This window comes from Mixophyes fleayi, chromosome 3 (assembly GCF_038048845.1).
Source record: "Mixophyes fleayi isolate aMixFle1 chromosome 3, aMixFle1.hap1, whole genome shotgun sequence".
NCBI lineage: Eukaryota > Metazoa > Chordata > Amphibia > Anura > Limnodynastidae > Mixophyes > Mixophyes fleayi.
The window spans coordinates 19,519,651-19,538,804 of record NC_134404.1 but is presented as its reverse complement, the minus strand read 5'-3'; the positions used below and the strand labels follow the sequence as shown (position 1 = coordinate 19,538,804).

The 19,154-nt window shown below is 43.2% G+C and overlaps 1 protein-coding gene and 1 long non-coding RNA gene across 6 annotated transcripts in view; one reads left to right on the top strand and one right to left on the bottom strand.

Moving 5' to 3' along the window:
• The window catches only part of NCOA1 (nuclear receptor coactivator 1), a 329,252-nt gene that overhangs the window by 40,197 nt on the left and 269,901 nt on the right, over positions 1 to 19,154 (bottom strand). For all 4 annotated transcript variants that reach the window (XM_075201166.1, XM_075201167.1, XM_075201165.1 and 1 more), the window contains 5 exons: positions 16,511 to 16,611; positions 6,440 to 6,617; positions 4,971 to 5,150; positions 1,152 to 1,247; positions 294 to 434 (listed from right to left, as the gene is read on the bottom strand). In XM_075201166.1, coding sequence (XP_075057267.1) covers positions 294 to 434; positions 1,152 to 1,247; positions 4,971 to 5,150; positions 6,440 to 6,617; positions 16,511 to 16,611 — 696 coding nt within the window. The remainder of the gene's footprint in view (positions 1 to 293; positions 435 to 1,151; positions 1,248 to 4,970; positions 5,151 to 6,439; positions 6,618 to 16,510; positions 16,612 to 19,154) is intronic.
• Positions 6,566 to 12,802, top strand: LOC142143365 (uncharacterized). 2 transcript variants are annotated; one of them, XR_012689515.1, is made up of 3 exons: positions 6,566 to 6,651; positions 8,989 to 9,819; positions 11,992 to 12,802. It is a non-coding gene; the product is annotated as an uncharacterized LOC142143365 (long non-coding RNA). The 2 variants fall into 2 exon arrangements; XR_012689516.1 differs by lacking the exon at positions 6,566 to 6,651 and adding an exon at positions 8,790 to 8,875.

Below are 19,154 nucleotides of genomic sequence, written 5' to 3'. Positions count from 1 at the left end.
TGGCTCACTTCAGCACACTGCTCTTTTGGCCGAAAGCAGCTATTGGCCATGGGATTATCCAATGTAATTATGACTGCTTGATGTGACGGGAGAAGGGTACGACATTATGATACGCTACGGCAAGTTCCACCTATTGGGTCCTCCGTTGCGCAGCTCCGATCCATCGGGGGTCCTGCCGATGCAGAGGATTTTCCTTTCAAATGTAGAATTTCATCCAACCAGAAGGTAGAATGTATCGGAAGAGCAGTCGTCTCATCATACTGGGGAGGGGGGGGGGGGGGATACGCACTCACCCTCTTGAAAAAGCTGTTTGGCGTAAGATGGTTCTGTGCCCTGAGCTTGAAAGAAAGCATAGATACATTTCCTGACCAAATCTTCCCATCCGGTACTGCCTGAGGCTCGAAGGGAACTGGTATCAATGGAGATGATTTTTCCTGCAAGAAAAAAACAGAAGGATCATCCGCGTTACCGTACGTTGTCCAGAAAGAAACGGTCTCCTTGTATTAGAAACTCCTATTAGAAGCATTAAGGGGGAAAAAAAAAACCTGACAAAATTGTCTTCCGTGATCAAACATGATCAGACTTTACGGTGGGAATTTTGGCTTCGCTGGGAAGAAACATTTTCTGGATTTCGGGCAAGGTTTCTAAATGAAGTGTTTACACAACCTCTCAGGCACTCTGTCACCCGGCCAATGAAAATAATGGAAGAATAAAGGGACTCTCATCCTTGTTTGCAGAGCATTCGGTGTTATCAATTTGTCATCTTCTAAACCGCAGCCTAAGGAGGTGTGAAGATTAAACACTTAAACTTGCTGCTGCTAGAGGGGAAAAAAAAAAAAGAGTGTCCTGATTCCAAGAGCTGGCAATCTAAAGGGTAGGATGAGGTATGTATCGCCTGTATGCAAATTCTCTATGCAATCAAAGGGCTGCCAGAGGCCTTGCATAAAAAACACTATGATTTTGCAATGATCTGAATGTTTGGAGAATGTATTTTTTTCAGGGCGAAAAAAAGTTCTCAATAATGAAAATCTACATTTAAAATAACCCCCATACATTCATTATAACCAATAAAGTCTAAAATGATGAGAATCGCACTGTAGAACGGGATGTAAATCCAACATTCAGACAAGGGCAGTCCCGGTGGGTCATACCTGTAGCATCTTGCTTCGTGATGAAGGACTCCAACGAGGTGAGAGGTGTTTGCCGAGGTAATCTCCGCGCAATGCAGATCAGACAGGACTGAAAATCTGTCAGGGAACAGAGATCAGTTAATCGCTCGCACTGTATAATAGGTGACCGGAAGCAGGTTAGATACACCTCTGTATGCCGGATAGAAATGAGGCATTTAAATGATACGTTTATTAAGAAAGCATGACTCATGCATTCCTACTTTTTCTAACTCCCCTCCGGGGTCGGGTGATGACTGCGGAGAAGGGGTGATTCGTGTCATTTGGCCCCACCCCCGCGGTGCAAAGCCGTGAATGCCTCATTGTGCCGTGAGGAGGCGGTACCAAAATGTTTACAAGAAATCAAGGCCCAAACTACAGATTCTTGAAGACCCAGTGATATCAATGATGCACGTAGCCTATACGTTCACCAGCAACCAGGAATGTCCCTGGTTCCTAGTGACTCAATAAGCTGTATTGTCACGTATATTCAATATACAGCCTTAAGCCCAAATTAACCTGCATTAATCAACTCACAAACAAGGTATTTAACTGCAAAATAAAAATGTAGCTTTCTTCTTGTTTGTGACACCTAGGTGTAAACTTATCAAGCTGCGGGTTTGAAAAAGTGGAGATGTTGCCTATAGCAACCAATCAGATTCTAGTTATAATTTATTTAATGCATTCTACAAAATGACAGCTAGAATCTGATTGGTTGCTATAGGCAACATCTATCTCCACTTTACAATAGCTTTAATGTGTGTCCCATGTTGTTAACAAGCGATTCCACACACACACACATTAGCCAACACATCGTTCCGTGGATTCGCGGCCTTCTCTGCGCCGAGGAATTCCTTATATTATTTTTCAGCTTTATTTATTAACGTTTATTTGTATAGCGCCAGTATACACCCCTTACTCATAGTTAAACAAGAACGAGCTTTAACAAACAGGTGAGAAATAAAAGGACTGTATCTGTACGCTTAGAAATCTCTAGTGTTAATATTTTAAAATAAAAAAATGTCTAAAAAGTAAAACTAAATGCATTTAAAAAAAAATTGTATGATGAGTTATTTATTGGCAAAGTGATACATTGTTGAACTAATGCCAGCCATTATAAAATACCAATTTTTGCTTCTGCTGATTGGAAGCTGCCATGAGGAAATGTCATAATAGTTCAAACTTTAAAGAGCAAGTACATACTTCACCTATGTAGAGAGGTGTTTCTCTAATTGAGCAGACAGAATCATTATTAGATTCTGCAGAAACCCAATGTGTGGATTCATATACAGAAGCAGTGAGGTTGCAGCAGCTTAAACGACTGCAGCCTCAGCTTAAGCGACTGCAGCTTCAGCTTAAACGACTGCAGCCTGGAGGGGATACCTTTCTCGTTAACATAGCTGCAATGGAATGCCAGGATAACACTAAACAATGTATCTTATCTTCATGGTTTATATCAGAAAATTTTAAATCCTGGGTTTGAGGGTCCTTTACAAAAGGTCTGCTGTAGCCTGCACTACTGCAGACAGGGCAGTATATTGCTTAGACCAAGGCGGTAACTTGCAAGGTAAAACTGACTTTCCCAGACACACGGGGGTAGATTTACTGAACTGCGAGTTTGAAAAAAGTGGGGATGTTGCCTATAGCAACCAATCAGATTCTAGCTTTCATTTATTTAGTACTTTCTGCAAAATGATAACTAGAATCTGATTGGTTGCTATAGGCAACATCTCCACTTTTTCAAACCCACAGTTTAGTAAATATACCCCATGGTCTTTAAGTCTGTTGAGGGTTTTATGAATGACAGAACAAAGCTGATCTGAAACTAAAGGAAAGAGCACAATTCCTCATTGCATCATAAAAAGAAGTATTCACATTTAACCCAATTGACAAAAAAAATAAAAATACAATGACACTTTATTTAAACACCCATCTCCCATCACCCGCCGGGTCGTCTCACATCTGTAGTGACAGATTCCATAAGGCAGACCGAGCCAATAATCCCTATTTTCCAACATCAACAAACCATCTGCGTGTCGGCAGCCCGGGATCAAAACCTCCAATTATTTGTCATTAGATGCGCTAATTGTTTCTTGAGCCCAAATACACAGCGGGCCCCTAGGCGGGCGACTATCTGACGTTATAATGGTCCTAGTAAGACGCTGTAATGTTACATAACATCTGACTTCTAGTAACCTCACAGTTCTGCTAATCTCCACTTCTGCAATTTATCATATTTGCATTGCATTGCTATTGTGCCAATCTGCTCACCGCGCAGGAAGTGGCACGGTGCCATCGGAAGATGCCATTAATAGCCTGAAATAATACATGACTCATTGTCAGTGCCACGTGCGTGATTTAAACTACAAGGAGGAAAACCGCCAATGTCTGCCCTGACCGATTGTGCAGTTATTATCCCGGCGCTGTGACATGTATATATTTGTGATTACAAAACATTTGTGTTTAAGCTGCAGCCTTCATACACAACGTGAACAGACTTGTCTATATTAGGTGGGTTTGTTGATACAAGATTTGATTTAACGTGACACTTGTATTTAAACTTTGCATACTTTGAAGAAATAAATTTCACTGAGGGCTAGGTCAGAACAAACACTTCTATTATTGTTAAGTGTTATGGTTAATGGAGTCTTTTCACTTTCAGTTCATTTCGCTGAAGAGCTAAAGGACAGATGAGGACGCTTACGATAAGAGATTTCCAAGCACCGTGCGGTGTTTGATAGAGGCCGGGTTGCCGAGAAGAAGGGGGTACAAAGCACTAGGGCCCGGCCATGACTGCGTAGTGGGAGGAGTCACTAACCTGGTATGGACACTTCTCCCCCACAAGTGGCTATGGAGCCCTAAAAAGTTGCTGTACTCGGGCCAAAAAAACACATGCTTACCTACTCTCGGAAACTTGTTTCCGGGAGAGGGGCGTGACTAGGGGGCGGGGCCAAAATGGCGCGATTCACCGAGAATCGCGTCAAATGACACGATTCTCGTTGAACCGCGCCATTTTAACAAGGGAATTTCGGGATGCGGGAGAAATGCCAACTCTCAGGGGAGCCCGGGAGACTGACCCGAATTTCGGGAGTCTCACGGAGTTTCCGGGAGAGCCAAAACACCTCTTGGTGGCCCTGGCTACAGGTAAGTTGCTACAGAAGATAATAGTAAAGAAAGCAAAGCACTGTTTATTTACAGAGTGCAGGCTGCCATTTTGTAGGCGGAGATTACATATTGTCCATTCGCAAAGCACAGAGTTGATTTGAGCAATGTTTTGTTTTGTTTTTTATTTGTTTTTTTTATTCTTTTTAACCTTGCAACTTTATTATTTCCATATGTGGTTTGTATATGTCGTGAAATTTTAATATAGCCTAGATAACGCTTTATTCATTTGTTTTTTGTGCATTGTGGTTGAACCACTTTTAGGGCAGGTTGGGGTGCCTGGCGATGCTCTGATTAAAATACAGGTAAAAATAGTTATAAACCTAAAGTTTTAAAAGCGTTCAGGAAGGCGGAATATCTAAACACAAGGGGGTTTCTAAAACCAGTCGGACTTCCTAAAGGATAATCAAGGGCGGCTAAGAAGTAACGAGTGTGTCAGATACATGGAACAGTCTCTCAGCCATCAGGGATGTTTTGGGGGCTCAAATATTTACAGAGTTAAAAAAAATGGAATGGGAACACAATGCTATGTGTCAACATATCTATAAATGAGAAAAAGAGGGGAGGGGGACAAAACAGAAATTATAAACCCAACACACACAAAAAAAAATTATGTTTTCAGGGCAGCTTCGCAGACCTCACCTTCTCCTTCCTCCTTGAAGGATTTGGGCTGAGACACAGTAAAGCACTGCATGACCTCGTACCGCTGACGGGCCTCCTGGTTCTCCGCGCCCGCGTCGTCTGGGGGCCGAATCAGCATTCTACAGTTTAACGTATGGCTGTTCCGCCGGTTGGCTTCTTGGGACCAAGGGACTCCATTGACTAATAATAATAAAAAAAAAAAATACACAACATAAAAATATATAATCAGCAATAATAATACGCAATACCTAACAATGTCTATTTAAAAAATGTTTTTCTCTCTGTCAGTAAATTTACCGATGCTTGGTAACCCTGATGGAGGGACAGCCTCTCGATTCAGATAGCAGCTGTTTATGAGGAGAATTTAATGAGAGGTGCACAGCTGTTGCTGACCTGTACTCTATACTGTTCCCACACTTTACCGACATGTATGTTTCTCATACGTCTTCTGGCCTTGGAGGGAACAGGGGGGGGGAAGCAGCCGAGTCATATAGGTATAAAAAAGGAATATCCTGTGATAATCACGTGCAGGAAAAACAAAAAACTAACCAGGTGTCACTGACTGTACCCTCAATTATACAGAGAGCGATTAACGGCTGGAATCCTTCACAGCAAGCCTGTCCGACCTGTGCCTCTACAGCTGTTGTGGAACTACAAGCCCCAGCATGCTTTGCCAGTAGTAAGCCAGCCGATAACTGGCAGGGCTTGCTGGGACTTCTAGTTCCCAACACCTGGAGAGCCACAGGATGGTCAGGCTGCTTTAGGCCTATGTGATGAAACGTGGCTGTGTTTTACTATGCTTATTACAAGCAGAAGATGCAGCTATTTTGTAGGTTATTAAATAATAATAATAATAATAATAATAATAATAATCTTGTAGGCTGAAACGATATTTATAAATGGATAGGTTGCATTGTGATGAACACAGTGAGCTACAAGCAGCCTATTCACTCACCAGCAATCAGTGACCTCTCATTCACACGTACGGGGCTACTGTGCAAAGCAGTCTGTAGTAAAAGCCTTTGAGCTATTCTAGAAAGTGCTATTTAGGGTTTAAAAGCGATTTGGAGTATTTGAGGGGGGGGTTTTTCCCCTCCAGGCCTCTTGAAGAATATCTGAAGAGAAGGTGGTGCTTATATTAAAGATGCGTTGGTCGCAAGCATCAGAAATGCTATAAGCAGAATTTTCTTTGAGCGCTCTGTGACAGATACAACGACCAACACATTTATTGTAAGCTTCCGTTTGTTTCTTTAAACGGACAATGAAATTAGACGTTTGACAGATTACTCGCGGCAAACAGCCGCATTCTAAAAAGAAAGCTTAAGAGAGAATTTGAGTGACTGAGCCCCAAGTCATTTCCTTTCAGGCTAGGAACTGCTGACAACACCGAGCTGCTTGACGTGTTTTTGAGACACAGGGGGCAGACAGACACCCAAGTAGTGTATTAATGGTTTACAGTGGCTCGTTACCTAGAGATTTGGGGAGGAGGTTTTTGACAAACTGCTCGTGGTCCCCCACGTGCAGGATGCTGTACACACTGTCCTTCATAAGCTCCTCCTGTTTGTATCCCAGATAGTTGGTGACATTTTCCGAGACAAATACGATCCGGCCTTCTTGGTTCACGACAAAGAAGAACCCGTCCAGGGCCTGGCAGAAAAGAAGGGACAGTGGCAAACCAGTGGTAAATCAATTAGGAAAACCCTTGTATACATCCAATGCCAACGGATGCTTGCAAACTTTTGGTGCTACTGCAATGCTAACGCATTTCATAGACTACATATACTAACGCATTTCATAGACTACTTTACATATACCAACGCATTTCATAGACTACTTTACATAAACCAACGCATTTCATATACTACTTTGCATATACTAACACATTTCACTCCTATGTGTGCGCACACACTGATGAGATAGGTAATCGCCTAGGGTTGACTAGTGCTAGCACGGATCCTGCACACCTATTCTGTATAGTTTATATGCAGATATGCTTATAGGCTCTAAGGTTTTTCTGTATTTGACCATTTGTTTCCCAGCCACCTTCAATCTCTCTTATTTCTCGACACCGAAACACAGGGGGTTCAATTTCTCCCACCGTCACTACAGTAACATCATTATAAATGCAAGTACAGGGTGGTATAACAGTGCGCACTCTATTTTCCCTCTTCTGACGTCAGAAGCAGAGGTTACTCGCTTGTTGCCAGGAGACGTGCCAATCGTCTGTCATAACAAACCGTGTAGATAACCCACAGTCCTTTAGTTTGTAAGCATTGCTAGCTGACACGGCAGCCAATCAGAACGCACTGTACAAAGAGCTGTCAGGAGTTATTCCCCGACCAGAGTGCCAAGTGTTGTCTTGTGGCTGTAATGACAGATTCCCCATTCCCCAGAAATGAGCTCAGAGAGGGGGGACCTGGGTTATCTCTTATATTTATCCTACGAGGCTGACATCACTGCAATGTAAATGCACCTTGGATTCTACAAGACCAATAAAATCTGTAGAAAAAAAAATAGTCTACACTTTGTTTCCTGAGTGCAAAAGTCTCACTAATTATTGGTCTTTACAGCCAGATTAGTAAATAAGGTTGTTAAAGTGCAAACCGTACGGTATAGATAGGAATTACTGCTGATCACTACGCTGCAGAGTTCTGTTTACACCCTGTGGGATTAGGTCTCAAACTCCGAAGTTTTGAAGGATTATACAAATATGTAAATGGTGAACATTTTTAAAGACAACGGTAAATGACATATATTTAATAATACAATAAAGATTTTGCTTCTCCTTGTGTTTATATTGTAAATATGTGTTAATATAAAAGACTCTCTAACATCCAAATGTGTGTTTGTGCAATTGTACTAAACATAGGCTTGTGTCTGAACTCTGTGCTTGATTTCCGTTATATATTAACAAGGCCACGGCCGGAGCAGAGGTGTGAGAGACACCAAGTGACCATCACTAAATGGGCTAGTGGGACTGAATGGAGAAGATAGGTAGCCCCCGGCCAAGGGGGACTGGGCCTCGTACAGGACCCCCCCCCCAGGGGGACTGGGCCCCGTACAGGACATCACCCCCCAGGGGGACTGGGCCCCATACAGGACACCACCCCCCCTGGGGGTCTGGGCCCCATACAGGACACCACCCCCCCTGGGGGTCTGGGCCCCATACAGGATACCGTCCCCCCCTCCCTGGGGGACTGGGCCCCGTAGAGGACACCGCCCCCCCCCCCCCCCTCCGGGGGGATTGGGCCCCGCACATTACACCGCCCCCCCGGGGGTCTGGGCCCCGTACAGGACACTGCCCCCCCTCCCTGGAGGACTGGGCCCCGTCTATTACACCGCCCCCCCCCTTGGGGGACTGGGCCCCTTACAGGACACCGGCCAACAGAGGATAACCTCTATATAATATACTAGTTGCCAGGGAAAGTATTCTATGTTGTATACTGGACATGGGGGGTTTGTTCTGGTGTCAAACATTTGCTGCTTCGTAACAAAATACAATTTCTTCAGCGCTCCGTGTAAACACAGGTCTGCAGCCTATCCACACACATGGTACCACCACACAACCAATCTAGAAGAATCTCTTCTCAGGTTAATGCTGATCATCTAGTAGTAGATTTCTTTTATATTGAACTTTTATATAGTTTTTTTATGAGTTTATATTGTCCTAAAAGTAAGATTGATTATTGTTGTTAGAATAAGAGAATATTTTGGGTGCACACAATCATTACACATTTGCTGCTCCCAGGCTATTGTATGGTGAATATGATTGACAGGAGGGCTCTGGGAAAAGAGAAGGGCATTATGGGAAAGATAGAGAATGTCACTAGAGAATAGTGAGCTCTACATCATATATACATACAGAGGGCAACCTCTAAATATCAGACAAACCAGAATGTAAAAATGTAAGTAGGGTTAAAGTGTCTATAATAATCCTTTTTATACTACAGCTTGTGCCTTTCATAGCGAACGCCATTTTTCCACTGCTCCTTTAAAGTAATTGTTCCCTTTATTACAGAGCGAAGAGTGCCATGGACCGAGGCCAGCCTGGCAGGGGTTAAGTGTGACCTTGTGCCTCTCCGTGGCCCCGTGACTTGCAGCACACAGCTGTTGAGGGCACTCCTCCATCACTGTAAGATGGCCCTTGTAGCTCTGCCAGCACACATCCCTGTTATGTCATGGCTAGGAACGGCCTGGAACGCTGAGCGTGTTACCCTTCCAGGCCTCTGATCAGCAACGCTCGGCTGTTTGTCTGGCCAGGGGCCTAATACAACAGCATCTAATGTACCACGGTAATTATTAACAAGTGCTATAGCCAAAACAGGAAATATGAAAACTACGCTAAACTGTGAAAAGAAATCTCTGACATCCACTCCCTGCACGCAGCCGCTCGCCAGGGGAACCGCGCGGCCTAGCCCAGCTGATCGCGGATTTAACCCCGTCGCTGCCCTAACATACTGACATCCACTCCCTGCACGCAGCCTCTAAGGCACCTAGCCCACCTGATGTACAGCTTAACCCCGTCACTGCTAATCTCTGATATTGCTGCCTAGCGCACAGCCATTAGCTGGGGAACCAAGGGGCCCGAATCATTAATATACGTACAATTCCGTTAAGTGCCATACTTTGCATAAAATCGCTCGGCACATGCCCAGAAATTAAGCATACGCCAGAGAACATGGCAGCGTCCAATTCATCTTCCAGCGCATAGGACCCTTACTACAGTCTACGCTTTTAGGAGCGGAACAGGGAGAGGACTGGGCGTATGAACGTAGTCAATGTACAGTAAGGATGCGCCAAACTGAAGCACACGCAGCAGCGTCCAATTCAAGCTTTGGACATCTCTCAGGTACGTGATTTTTAGACGCATCACTTACACCAGCTATAAGGTCGGCTGTAACTGCCTATCACTAGTGATGACAGCTGAGTATACAGCTAGAACATGTGTCTGCAAATCAGGAGCAACTGTAAAATTTTATTTTATGTACAGGAGACATTAAGAAAATCCTAATAAATGTATCTTATAGAAAAAATAAATAAAAAAAAAACACTTTTAATATTTTACATGTGACATTAATTTAAAATTTTTATCATTTCTGTGCGCTCTGTTTGTATCCTGCAATGTATTGTCTATTAGAGCAGAGGGGACCTAGACCCATATTCACCAACAGACGTTTCTTCACATCCGCTCCTTGGTGGATACGGATGTGCGCATAAACCCAATGTACGTGCGTTTGTTTGTTTTTTAAACACATTACATTCGTTTTGCGTTTCTTGATAAATGAGGCCCAAAATCTTTAACTGATAATTATTTTCTCAGAATTCAGAGTCCCGGCGCCCCCAAAATGACAGGTAAACTTGCGATAACTCTTACATGTTTTAGAACATTAACGGATACATGGGGGGTGGATATTATAATGTTAAGAAACTTTAGGCCGAAGGAGTGATCCAGTTTTTTTTTTTAAATGATGGGAGCACCGGATTTAACCCCATTAGTGCCGCACTGACCTCTGATATTACCTTCTAGCACACGGCCCCTCCGGGAGCAGGACCGGGCAGCCGATTACCGGTGTAACCCCATCAGTGCCGCAATGACCTCTGACATTCCCCTCTAGCACACGGCCCCTCCGGGAGCAGGACCGGGCAGCCGATTACCGGTGTAACCCCATCATGACCATGCAGAACCTATTCGTTCTCATCTGCCTGCGTTCCCCTAATGCCCGCCCTACACGTCCCATTTAGCCAATAGTCATCCAGCCACAAACTGCTTTATCCAGCTTAACAAGCAAGGTTAATATCAGTAATACACGCCGTGATACACAGAGGCATAAGAAGCAGTTTATTTGATATAAACCAATGTCACATGTTTTCCATTGCCCCGTGATAAGAGTGTGATTTGAAGCCCCCTCTGCCTCCTTATCTCCCCATCAGTAAGGACATCCCACCTCTTAGATTGCAGATACGCCTCTCACCCTGTCAGGGCCATGTCACTATCAGGTTCCACCCTCTTACTACAAAGTACAGAACATTTGAAGGCATCAATTACTTTACGTTTTCTTTTCAAGTTGCAGGAATGTACATTCTTCTCCCCTACTAGTATAAAACAGATTTCTTTCAATGACTCCTGCAGAGAGCAAAGATGTTCTTGCAAAACAGGCGACGTGGCATGCTGGAATGGTATGGAGGTATATATGGGAGGTGGGTGAGAAAGAAAGACCGAGTATGCCCCACAAGTAAGCAGCCTGGAGGTTGGCAACTGGGTTTGGGCTGTGATAACACCATTCACATTGTAATATACAACCCTCCAGCAGTAAGTGTTTAACCCAATGGCTTGTAGGACAACAGCTGGACTGACAGGCAGTGTTTGGGGAGGTCAGGTGATCCGGGGGTCATGTGACCACCGTGATTGACCTCTTGGCATTTCAGCTGCTAAAACACCCTGGCTATTGAGGTACCATATGTTACCCCTGATCCCCCCTCGGGTAACAAGCTGCCAGCCCTCTCCTGTATACATGATGACAAAACTCGAGCAACAGGTTGATACTCATTGTGCAGTTTGGGTTGCAATAGTGTCCCCCTGCTTTTAAAACAGCCATGGTGTATGCAATCTATTATAAGTGTGTAGCTGTTGCTTTGAGACCGACATAAAAACAACATTTATAGGGACGTATGCAGGCATAAGGATTATTTTTGCCTAAGGGACACTTCTGAAAGGGACATTTAACTGAAAAAAAAAGTCTGATGTTTAAATTAGTCTGAAATAAAGCACCAGCACTCCAATACAGTAGATACAAGACATTTAAAACATTTTTTTCTCAGGTAAGCCATGCACAAAGCAATCTACACTTATTTTTTACGATTATTGTCCACTAGGAGGTGCCGTTCTGTTGACAATGACCGATACTGCATTTTATCTCAGGAGTGTAACCACAATGGCCCCCTCATTGATACATTGGAGTTTGTAAATGAATGAGATTGTTATGTACATAATGACGACGTATAGGACATTGTTTTCCTGCAGCAGCCAGCCCACGGCTGGAGGTTTATAGCCCGCCAGCTATTTGATAACGCACCTTACTGTTGACTGCCGGCAATTAAAGACGTGAAGAGCTGCTTCAGCAACTCCATTATTGGATCCCGCTCCGGTTATTATGCTCTTAGGAGCGACTGGGAAGATTTACATGTATAACATTGTGCCGGCGGGAGAGACGGATCGCCAGCAACGTCTGCTAGAGCCGCCTCTGTGCTGGGACAAGACAAAGCTGCCAAGAGATGCTGAGCGCACACATACATTGATGATTACTATGTCTATTACATCTCCCAGGACATACGGACTATCACTCCTCCACCACAAGCATGACCTGTGCTAGAATCATTTACTGTAAACGTAGGGATTTCATATGTCCTGATTTTCCCAGAACAAATCCCCCTTTTCTATTTTTTTAACCACCAAAAATCATTAGCACAATACTTATTTTACTACAACTTGGTAGGTTTGATTGCTCTACCTTATTTGGAACTTGGAATGCTGTGTGGGGTGTATTTTATGGGCTGAGCAACTAGGGTGTGCCGGTATATTATTTTCAAAAAAGTATTCTGTGACTGGGGGAGGGGAAGTGACCCTCTTCAATCCATACTAGATCATACTTCCTGGCTTGTTGTGTCTGTAATAAAGTTATTTCTATGTGCGCCAATATAAGAGTGCGTGTAATTGTGTTTAATTGGTCTAATGCGCTGGGTATTCATACTTGGTATTGGTTTCCTTTAAGCGTATCTGTTACAGACACATATGCAGTCAGCCATTGCGAACTGGGGTTGCCACCTGCCAGTGGTTTATCAGCCTGACCGCTATAATTAGGACTCAGTGCAAATGTCAATAACATGGTCGAAAAATCAGTTTCTTGGTATAAATGTGGCAACATTAGAATGAACGAATATTCAGCTCAACAATTTGCCAATGACGTTTCGCAGGCATACCGGAGGCTGCCATGTTGAGAACTGAGCCAATATACACTAGAACAGGCGATGGACCTACGGCTCTCCGGGTGTTGTGAAACTACAAGCCCCAGCATGCTTTGCCAGTAGATAACCAGCCAATAGCTTGCAATGGATGCTGGGAATTGTAGTCTTGCAACACCCAGAGAGCCTCAGGTTGGCCGCGCCTGCACTAGAACGCAGCTAATCCACTTACTGGGAACCAGTGACCTCTCTGAGGGACAGTGGCGGCAGCCATTTTGTAGGCTAAACCAATATTCATTAGAGTGATAGATATGATGAACGGTGGTACCGCCCACAAAATGGCTGCCTGCACTGTGTATAGAACAACGCGTCTCTCTGGTGTATATACTGCATTACAGGATCAATCGTTGAGAATTAGTTGTTTGTGGTTTAATAAATGACAATATAAACAGTCGATGCTCTAGGCCGTCTGAGGATAGACGTACAAAGACTAACACTTCAATAATAAAAATCTATTGAACGTTTTGCTTTTCCCGTGTCTTGTGGCAGCTCCTCTGACAGATGGAGAAATCTATAATAAAAACCTGCACGCAGAATAAACACGACAAACAAATCTGACTAATCCGCGCCCTTCTGTGCAAATCAGTCAGTCGGGAACAAGGTATACAGATTACTATGGGACTTTATAACATGTCAACGGATTGTCCGGATCAGTAAGGGACAATGGAGTTCTCTTCGTCAGTAGCAGACACTAATATGTACGTTTAGGGCCCGGTGATGTAATGCAATCCACAAGATGCTTAAATATTTATATATATTATTGTTTCTTTAATTAAGTATGTTGTAGATATGGGGATATATATCTATATATCTTCCAGGAGCTTGTTCCTACAGTTTAGTGCAAAATATTTGGGCCAACTTTCTAGGAACCAATGATAGAGCCACAGTCTGACTAATATTCATCAGTCCTGACCAATATTCATGAGCCACTGGTGCTAGTGAATTGATTGGCTACATTCTCATGAATATTAATTCATACTTTTACATGTTTTCAGACACATATCTGGAGAAGGCAGTCATGGCAGAGTTATCGGAAGAGTTTATTTATCTATGAAGCAGCAATGCTAACCACTGTGTCACCAAGCTGACTGCAAAGCACTGGGGTCATGGGTTCGGATCCTACCAAGGCCCTATCTGAGTTTGTATGTTCTTCCCATGTTTGCTGCTTTTCCTCTGTGAGCTCCAGTTTCCTCCCACGCTCCAGACATACATGGGAGGATAATTAGCTCCTGACTAAATTAACCCTAGTGTGTCTGTGCGGTAGGAAAGATAGATTGTAAGCTCCATTGGGCAGGGACCAATGTGAGTGATTAAATGTTCACTGCAAAGTGCTAAGTAATACACAGTTGCTATACAAAACCTGTTATTAAATAAAAATTAATAAATCAAACCAAAAATAAGAGAACAGTTTGGTAGAACGGAGGGGATTTGGTTTCTAAGGAGGGGCTGCAGGACCTGCTGGCACTTGTGGTTCCACAACAGCTGCCTACCTGAGGGTTAGAAAAACGCATTTTACTGAAGGCTAATTTGAGGCATCTGTCGTCTTTACTTACTGTGGCTAAAAAGTATTTCCAAAGAACGATTAGAGACGTTTTGTGCACGTTTAATCCTTGGCAAGTCTAAATTGTGACAGGCAAATCACAAATATTAATTTGCGTTTAGATACTCTCCTCTCTGCCTACGGTTGTGCAACTTTAGATAGAATTCAGGATTTCTTCATACTGATTTATGAGCCAGCCGGACCTTATAAAGGAGCCACAGCGCAGCAGGTCTATACATACTCCTCCCAAATCAAAAGTGTCTGCTTTAAATCTCTAGCCGTTTTGGCTACCTGTCTATAGAGACTAGTAAGAACGTTATAAACATCTGTTCACCAGCAGAGGTGGCAATATAATCACCAGAAGCCGCCTGCACAGACGTACACATGGGCTGCCGTTAGAACCAGTGGTTGGACCCTATCACCCAGCTGCCCGACACCTGTTTAATATATCCTTTATCTACAGACGTGTACTTCCTATGCTTAGCGTTCACAACAGTCCATCACGTATGTCCTGATTAAACCTTCCCTTCAAGAAGCAGCACACAGATACAAAGGAAATGCAGGATAAATATTATAGAGACTTTGAGATGCACATTTCTGAAGTTTTATTTCCAAAAGATAATCTTAAATCTGCATTTCAGGCGTCTGTGCTTGTCCAACACTAAGGGGCGTATTCAATTGTCAGCGTTAACGCTGCAAAACGAGCGCTAGAAAAATATTACCGTTTATACGGTAATATTGCGCGTAATTACCGTTCATGCGGTAATTTACTCGCTCAATTTCAGCTCGCTGCTCAGGGAGCTGCGAGCTGGAATTGAGCGAGTAATTACCGTATAAACGGTAATATTTTTCGAGCGCTCGTTTTGCAGCGTTAACGCTGACAATTGAATACGCCCCTAATAGTCTTAAACACACTCAGCAATACACGACCACCACAGCACCATAGTCGTTTAACATTGTGAACTACAGTCTTGCACCCATAGGAGATTGTATCCGTCGGATATTGCCGTATTGTGTCCGACAGGTATAGGTACCCAACAACGGGCTGCCACGTACACTCTAGAGTCATAGCTAGAGTTATAATACGGGGGAAGGGTGACATGAGAAGGAGAAGAGAGTGTGGAAATGGTTTAAGGATAATGACAAGATACAATTTATTTTAATATACTAGAACTAATTATAGGGGAAGGGAGAAATCGAATTAGACACAGGGAGAACGGAGATCGTGTCATACTTTAATACAAGACTGCGAAATGCGTTGTGTTAATGTGCAGTGAGTGTAGAGAAAAAAAACAAACCTTTAGATATAACATTCAATAAAAATAAAAGTATACTTGGTTTCCATGACAGATTGTGGACAGAATAAATAGTCTTCTCTTAAATGAACACTATAATGATAATTTATTTTGGTTTTGTCCAATATATACTTGTACTGATGTTACTGCTGTAAAATATACATTATGTAACAACAACTTCACTACTGTATCACTGTCAGTTAGACGATCTAATATATATAGTCTTCCGTAAGTGTATCTAGAATATCTCATGATCACTGTCACATACACATGACACACGCCTAGATCATGAGACACATTGCATAGAACACAGCCAGGGATCTCAGTGACAGTCACTGGAAACATGTCCGCTAGTAACTCGCTGACGATGCTCGTTGCTAAGCAACGTTTAATTCTGCACTGGTTGCTCACACTGGGATGCGATACAAAGTAACAAGACAGAATCTCTCCAACAATCCATATTCTGCCTCACTGAATCACAGACATGTTACACGTTGCTGGATACGGTCACTATACAGAGACGTACAGACATGACAATCACACTATAAATAACCCTTTGTGTCTCAGACCAAAATATTATCGACTTCGGTCTTGTGTGTAATCTATGTGTAATATATTATATTAACTGTGCGAGTGTCCTCTCTCTCCGCAGCATGTAGGTAAACGTATATATTTATTTCACATACCTCCAAAAGGAGAGGACCCAGGGACTCCTTTTCGATCACACCCCCGCTGCTGGAGGAGATGTCCGATTTCTGTACGTCATCATCGGCGCCCGGAGCTTTCTCTGCAACGAGAGAGTAGATTGGTATCAGACAGATGGATGAGGTTACACTGTCCTTCTCAGTAAGCCCAGCACAACGCGTTCCGTCATGACAGGCCATGAACGGCCCATCTGGAGGAGATTCCTCTAAAAAGGACAATGGGCCTGATTCATTAGTGATCTTATCTTGTGCAAAATTTAAGATGCTTATTTTTAAGAAGAAACGGGGAGATAAGAGTGAAGTTAAGATGGATTTTCATCTTAAGTTAAGAAATTCTTCACTTACGCAGTGGATTTTGCTTCTTATCTTCCCTTTTCTGAGCATGCACAGAGTGGATTTGCTTAAGATTAGCAAAAAACGGCAGATAAGATCACTAATGAATCAGGCCCAATGTATCTTTATAGCATATAATAACCGGATCTATAGCTACTGTGATACAGTCACACTGGGTGTGAAATTTGCCAGACAACCCCTCCCGCAGCCCAGGACTGTGTCCTACCAATACTGAGGGGAACGGCCATACACAAGCACACACAGAGGTGCTGGCTGCATGGATATAATGTTTGTATTAAACATCAGCTGTGTGTTAGGAAAATGAAACGTATTAAGCTGGGTACACACTTATGCAATTATAGTGCAGATCACACGATTCACAACCGTTTGGTCAGATATTGGAGGAGTGTGAACGCTCCCACAATCGTGTTATCGTACCAAAACACATTACATCTGTTAATTTGATTTTATAAAACTTCCTAAAAAGCACAATCAACAATGGAAAGATGTTGGGGAAATATGGAAGTGTGTACACAGTCACTACCAGCAGTGTAGGCAGATATCTGTAGAGTGTACAGCAGGCCTGTCCAACCTGCGGCCCTCCAGGTGTTGTGAAACTACAAGCCCCAGCATGCTTTGCCAGTAGACAACCTGTTGATAGCTGGAAGGGCATGCTGGGACTTGTAGTTTCACAACATCTGGAGGGCCGCAGGTTGGACAGGCCTGGTGTACAGAGTCACGATGAATCAGCATGCTCATCAGGACTTCCAGGCGTTTGTAAAATTGTTACAGAAATTGCATCTGAAGTAAGATTGCACAGGTGTGTACCTGGCTTTAGAGTCTACCAGCGCTGTGATAGTAGCTGAGCTTCCTGTATTATCCTCTACCACCTCTGATGGGAGGCTATCCCACTTATCCACTACCTTTTCTGTGATGTAATGTTTCCTCACATTTCCTCTGAACCTCCTTCCCCCCAGTGTCAGTGCATGTCCTCGTGTTCTAATACTTCTCTTCCCCCCAGTGTCATTACATGTCCTCGTGTTCTAATACTTCTCTTCCACCCAGTGTCAGTACATGTCCTCGTGTTCTAATACTTCTCTTCCCTCCAGTGTCAGTACATGTCCTCGTGTTCTAATACTTCTCTTCCACCCAGTGTCAGTACATGTCCTCGTGTTCTAATACTTCTCTTCCCTCCAGTGTCAGTACATGTCCTCATGTTCTAATACTTCTCTTCCCCCTAGTGTCAGTACATGTCCTCGTGTTCTAATACTTCTCTTCCCCCCAGTGTCAGTACATGTCCTCGTGTCCTAATACTTCTCTTCCCCCCAGTGTCAGTACATGTCCTCGTGTTCTAATACTTCTCTTCCCCCCAGTGTCAGTACATGTCCTCGTGTTCTAATACTTCTCTTCCCCCCAGTGTCAGTGCATGTCCTCGTGTTCTAATACTTCTCTTCCCCCCAGTGTCAGTACATGTCCTCGTGTTCTAATACTTCTCTTCCCCCCAGTGTCAGTACATGTCCTCGTGTTCTAATACTTCTCTTCCCCCCAGTGTCAGTGCATGTCCTCGTGTTCTAATACTTCTCTTCCTTTGTAGAATGTTTCCATCCTGCACCTTGTTATAACCCTTGATATATTTGAAAGTTTCTATCATGTCCCCCCTTTCCCTTCTCTGCTCCAAACTATACATATTAAGATCTTTTAGTCTCTCCAGGTAAGTTTTGTGTGCTGTAGGCCATGCACCATGTTAGCTGCCCTTCTTTGTACAGTCTCTAATGTATTTATATCCTTCTGGAGATATGGCCTCCAGAACTGAACACAGTATTTTAGACGAGGCCGTACCAATGTCCTATACAGTGGTAAAGCTGGTACTATATGGAATTCCACACTTCATACATTTCTGCTCAGTTACTAACACACAGAAACACAAAAGCGAATTCAGCTCCATGTACACAAAATAGGATTTTGGACTTTTCCCAATTTATTTATTTTTAATTCTAACAAACACAAAATAAATAAATAAAAAACACATAAAACATATCATAAAGGTCACAGAGTGAAACAAAGTATCTAGCAGTCATTCTACTATAATTGTAATGGAACCATAGGCACATTCTAAGAACAAATAAAAAAGAATTATGTTGACAACTGAATATAAATCTGCTCACCCTCCGTCACCCAATCAGAAGCCAGTATATACAATAGAGACATTTAAGTGAATCTGTATAAATACTTCCCCTGTTTCCAGGCAGAATCCCCGGCTCTAATGACACAGATCTGTCAGTGCCGCTCACAG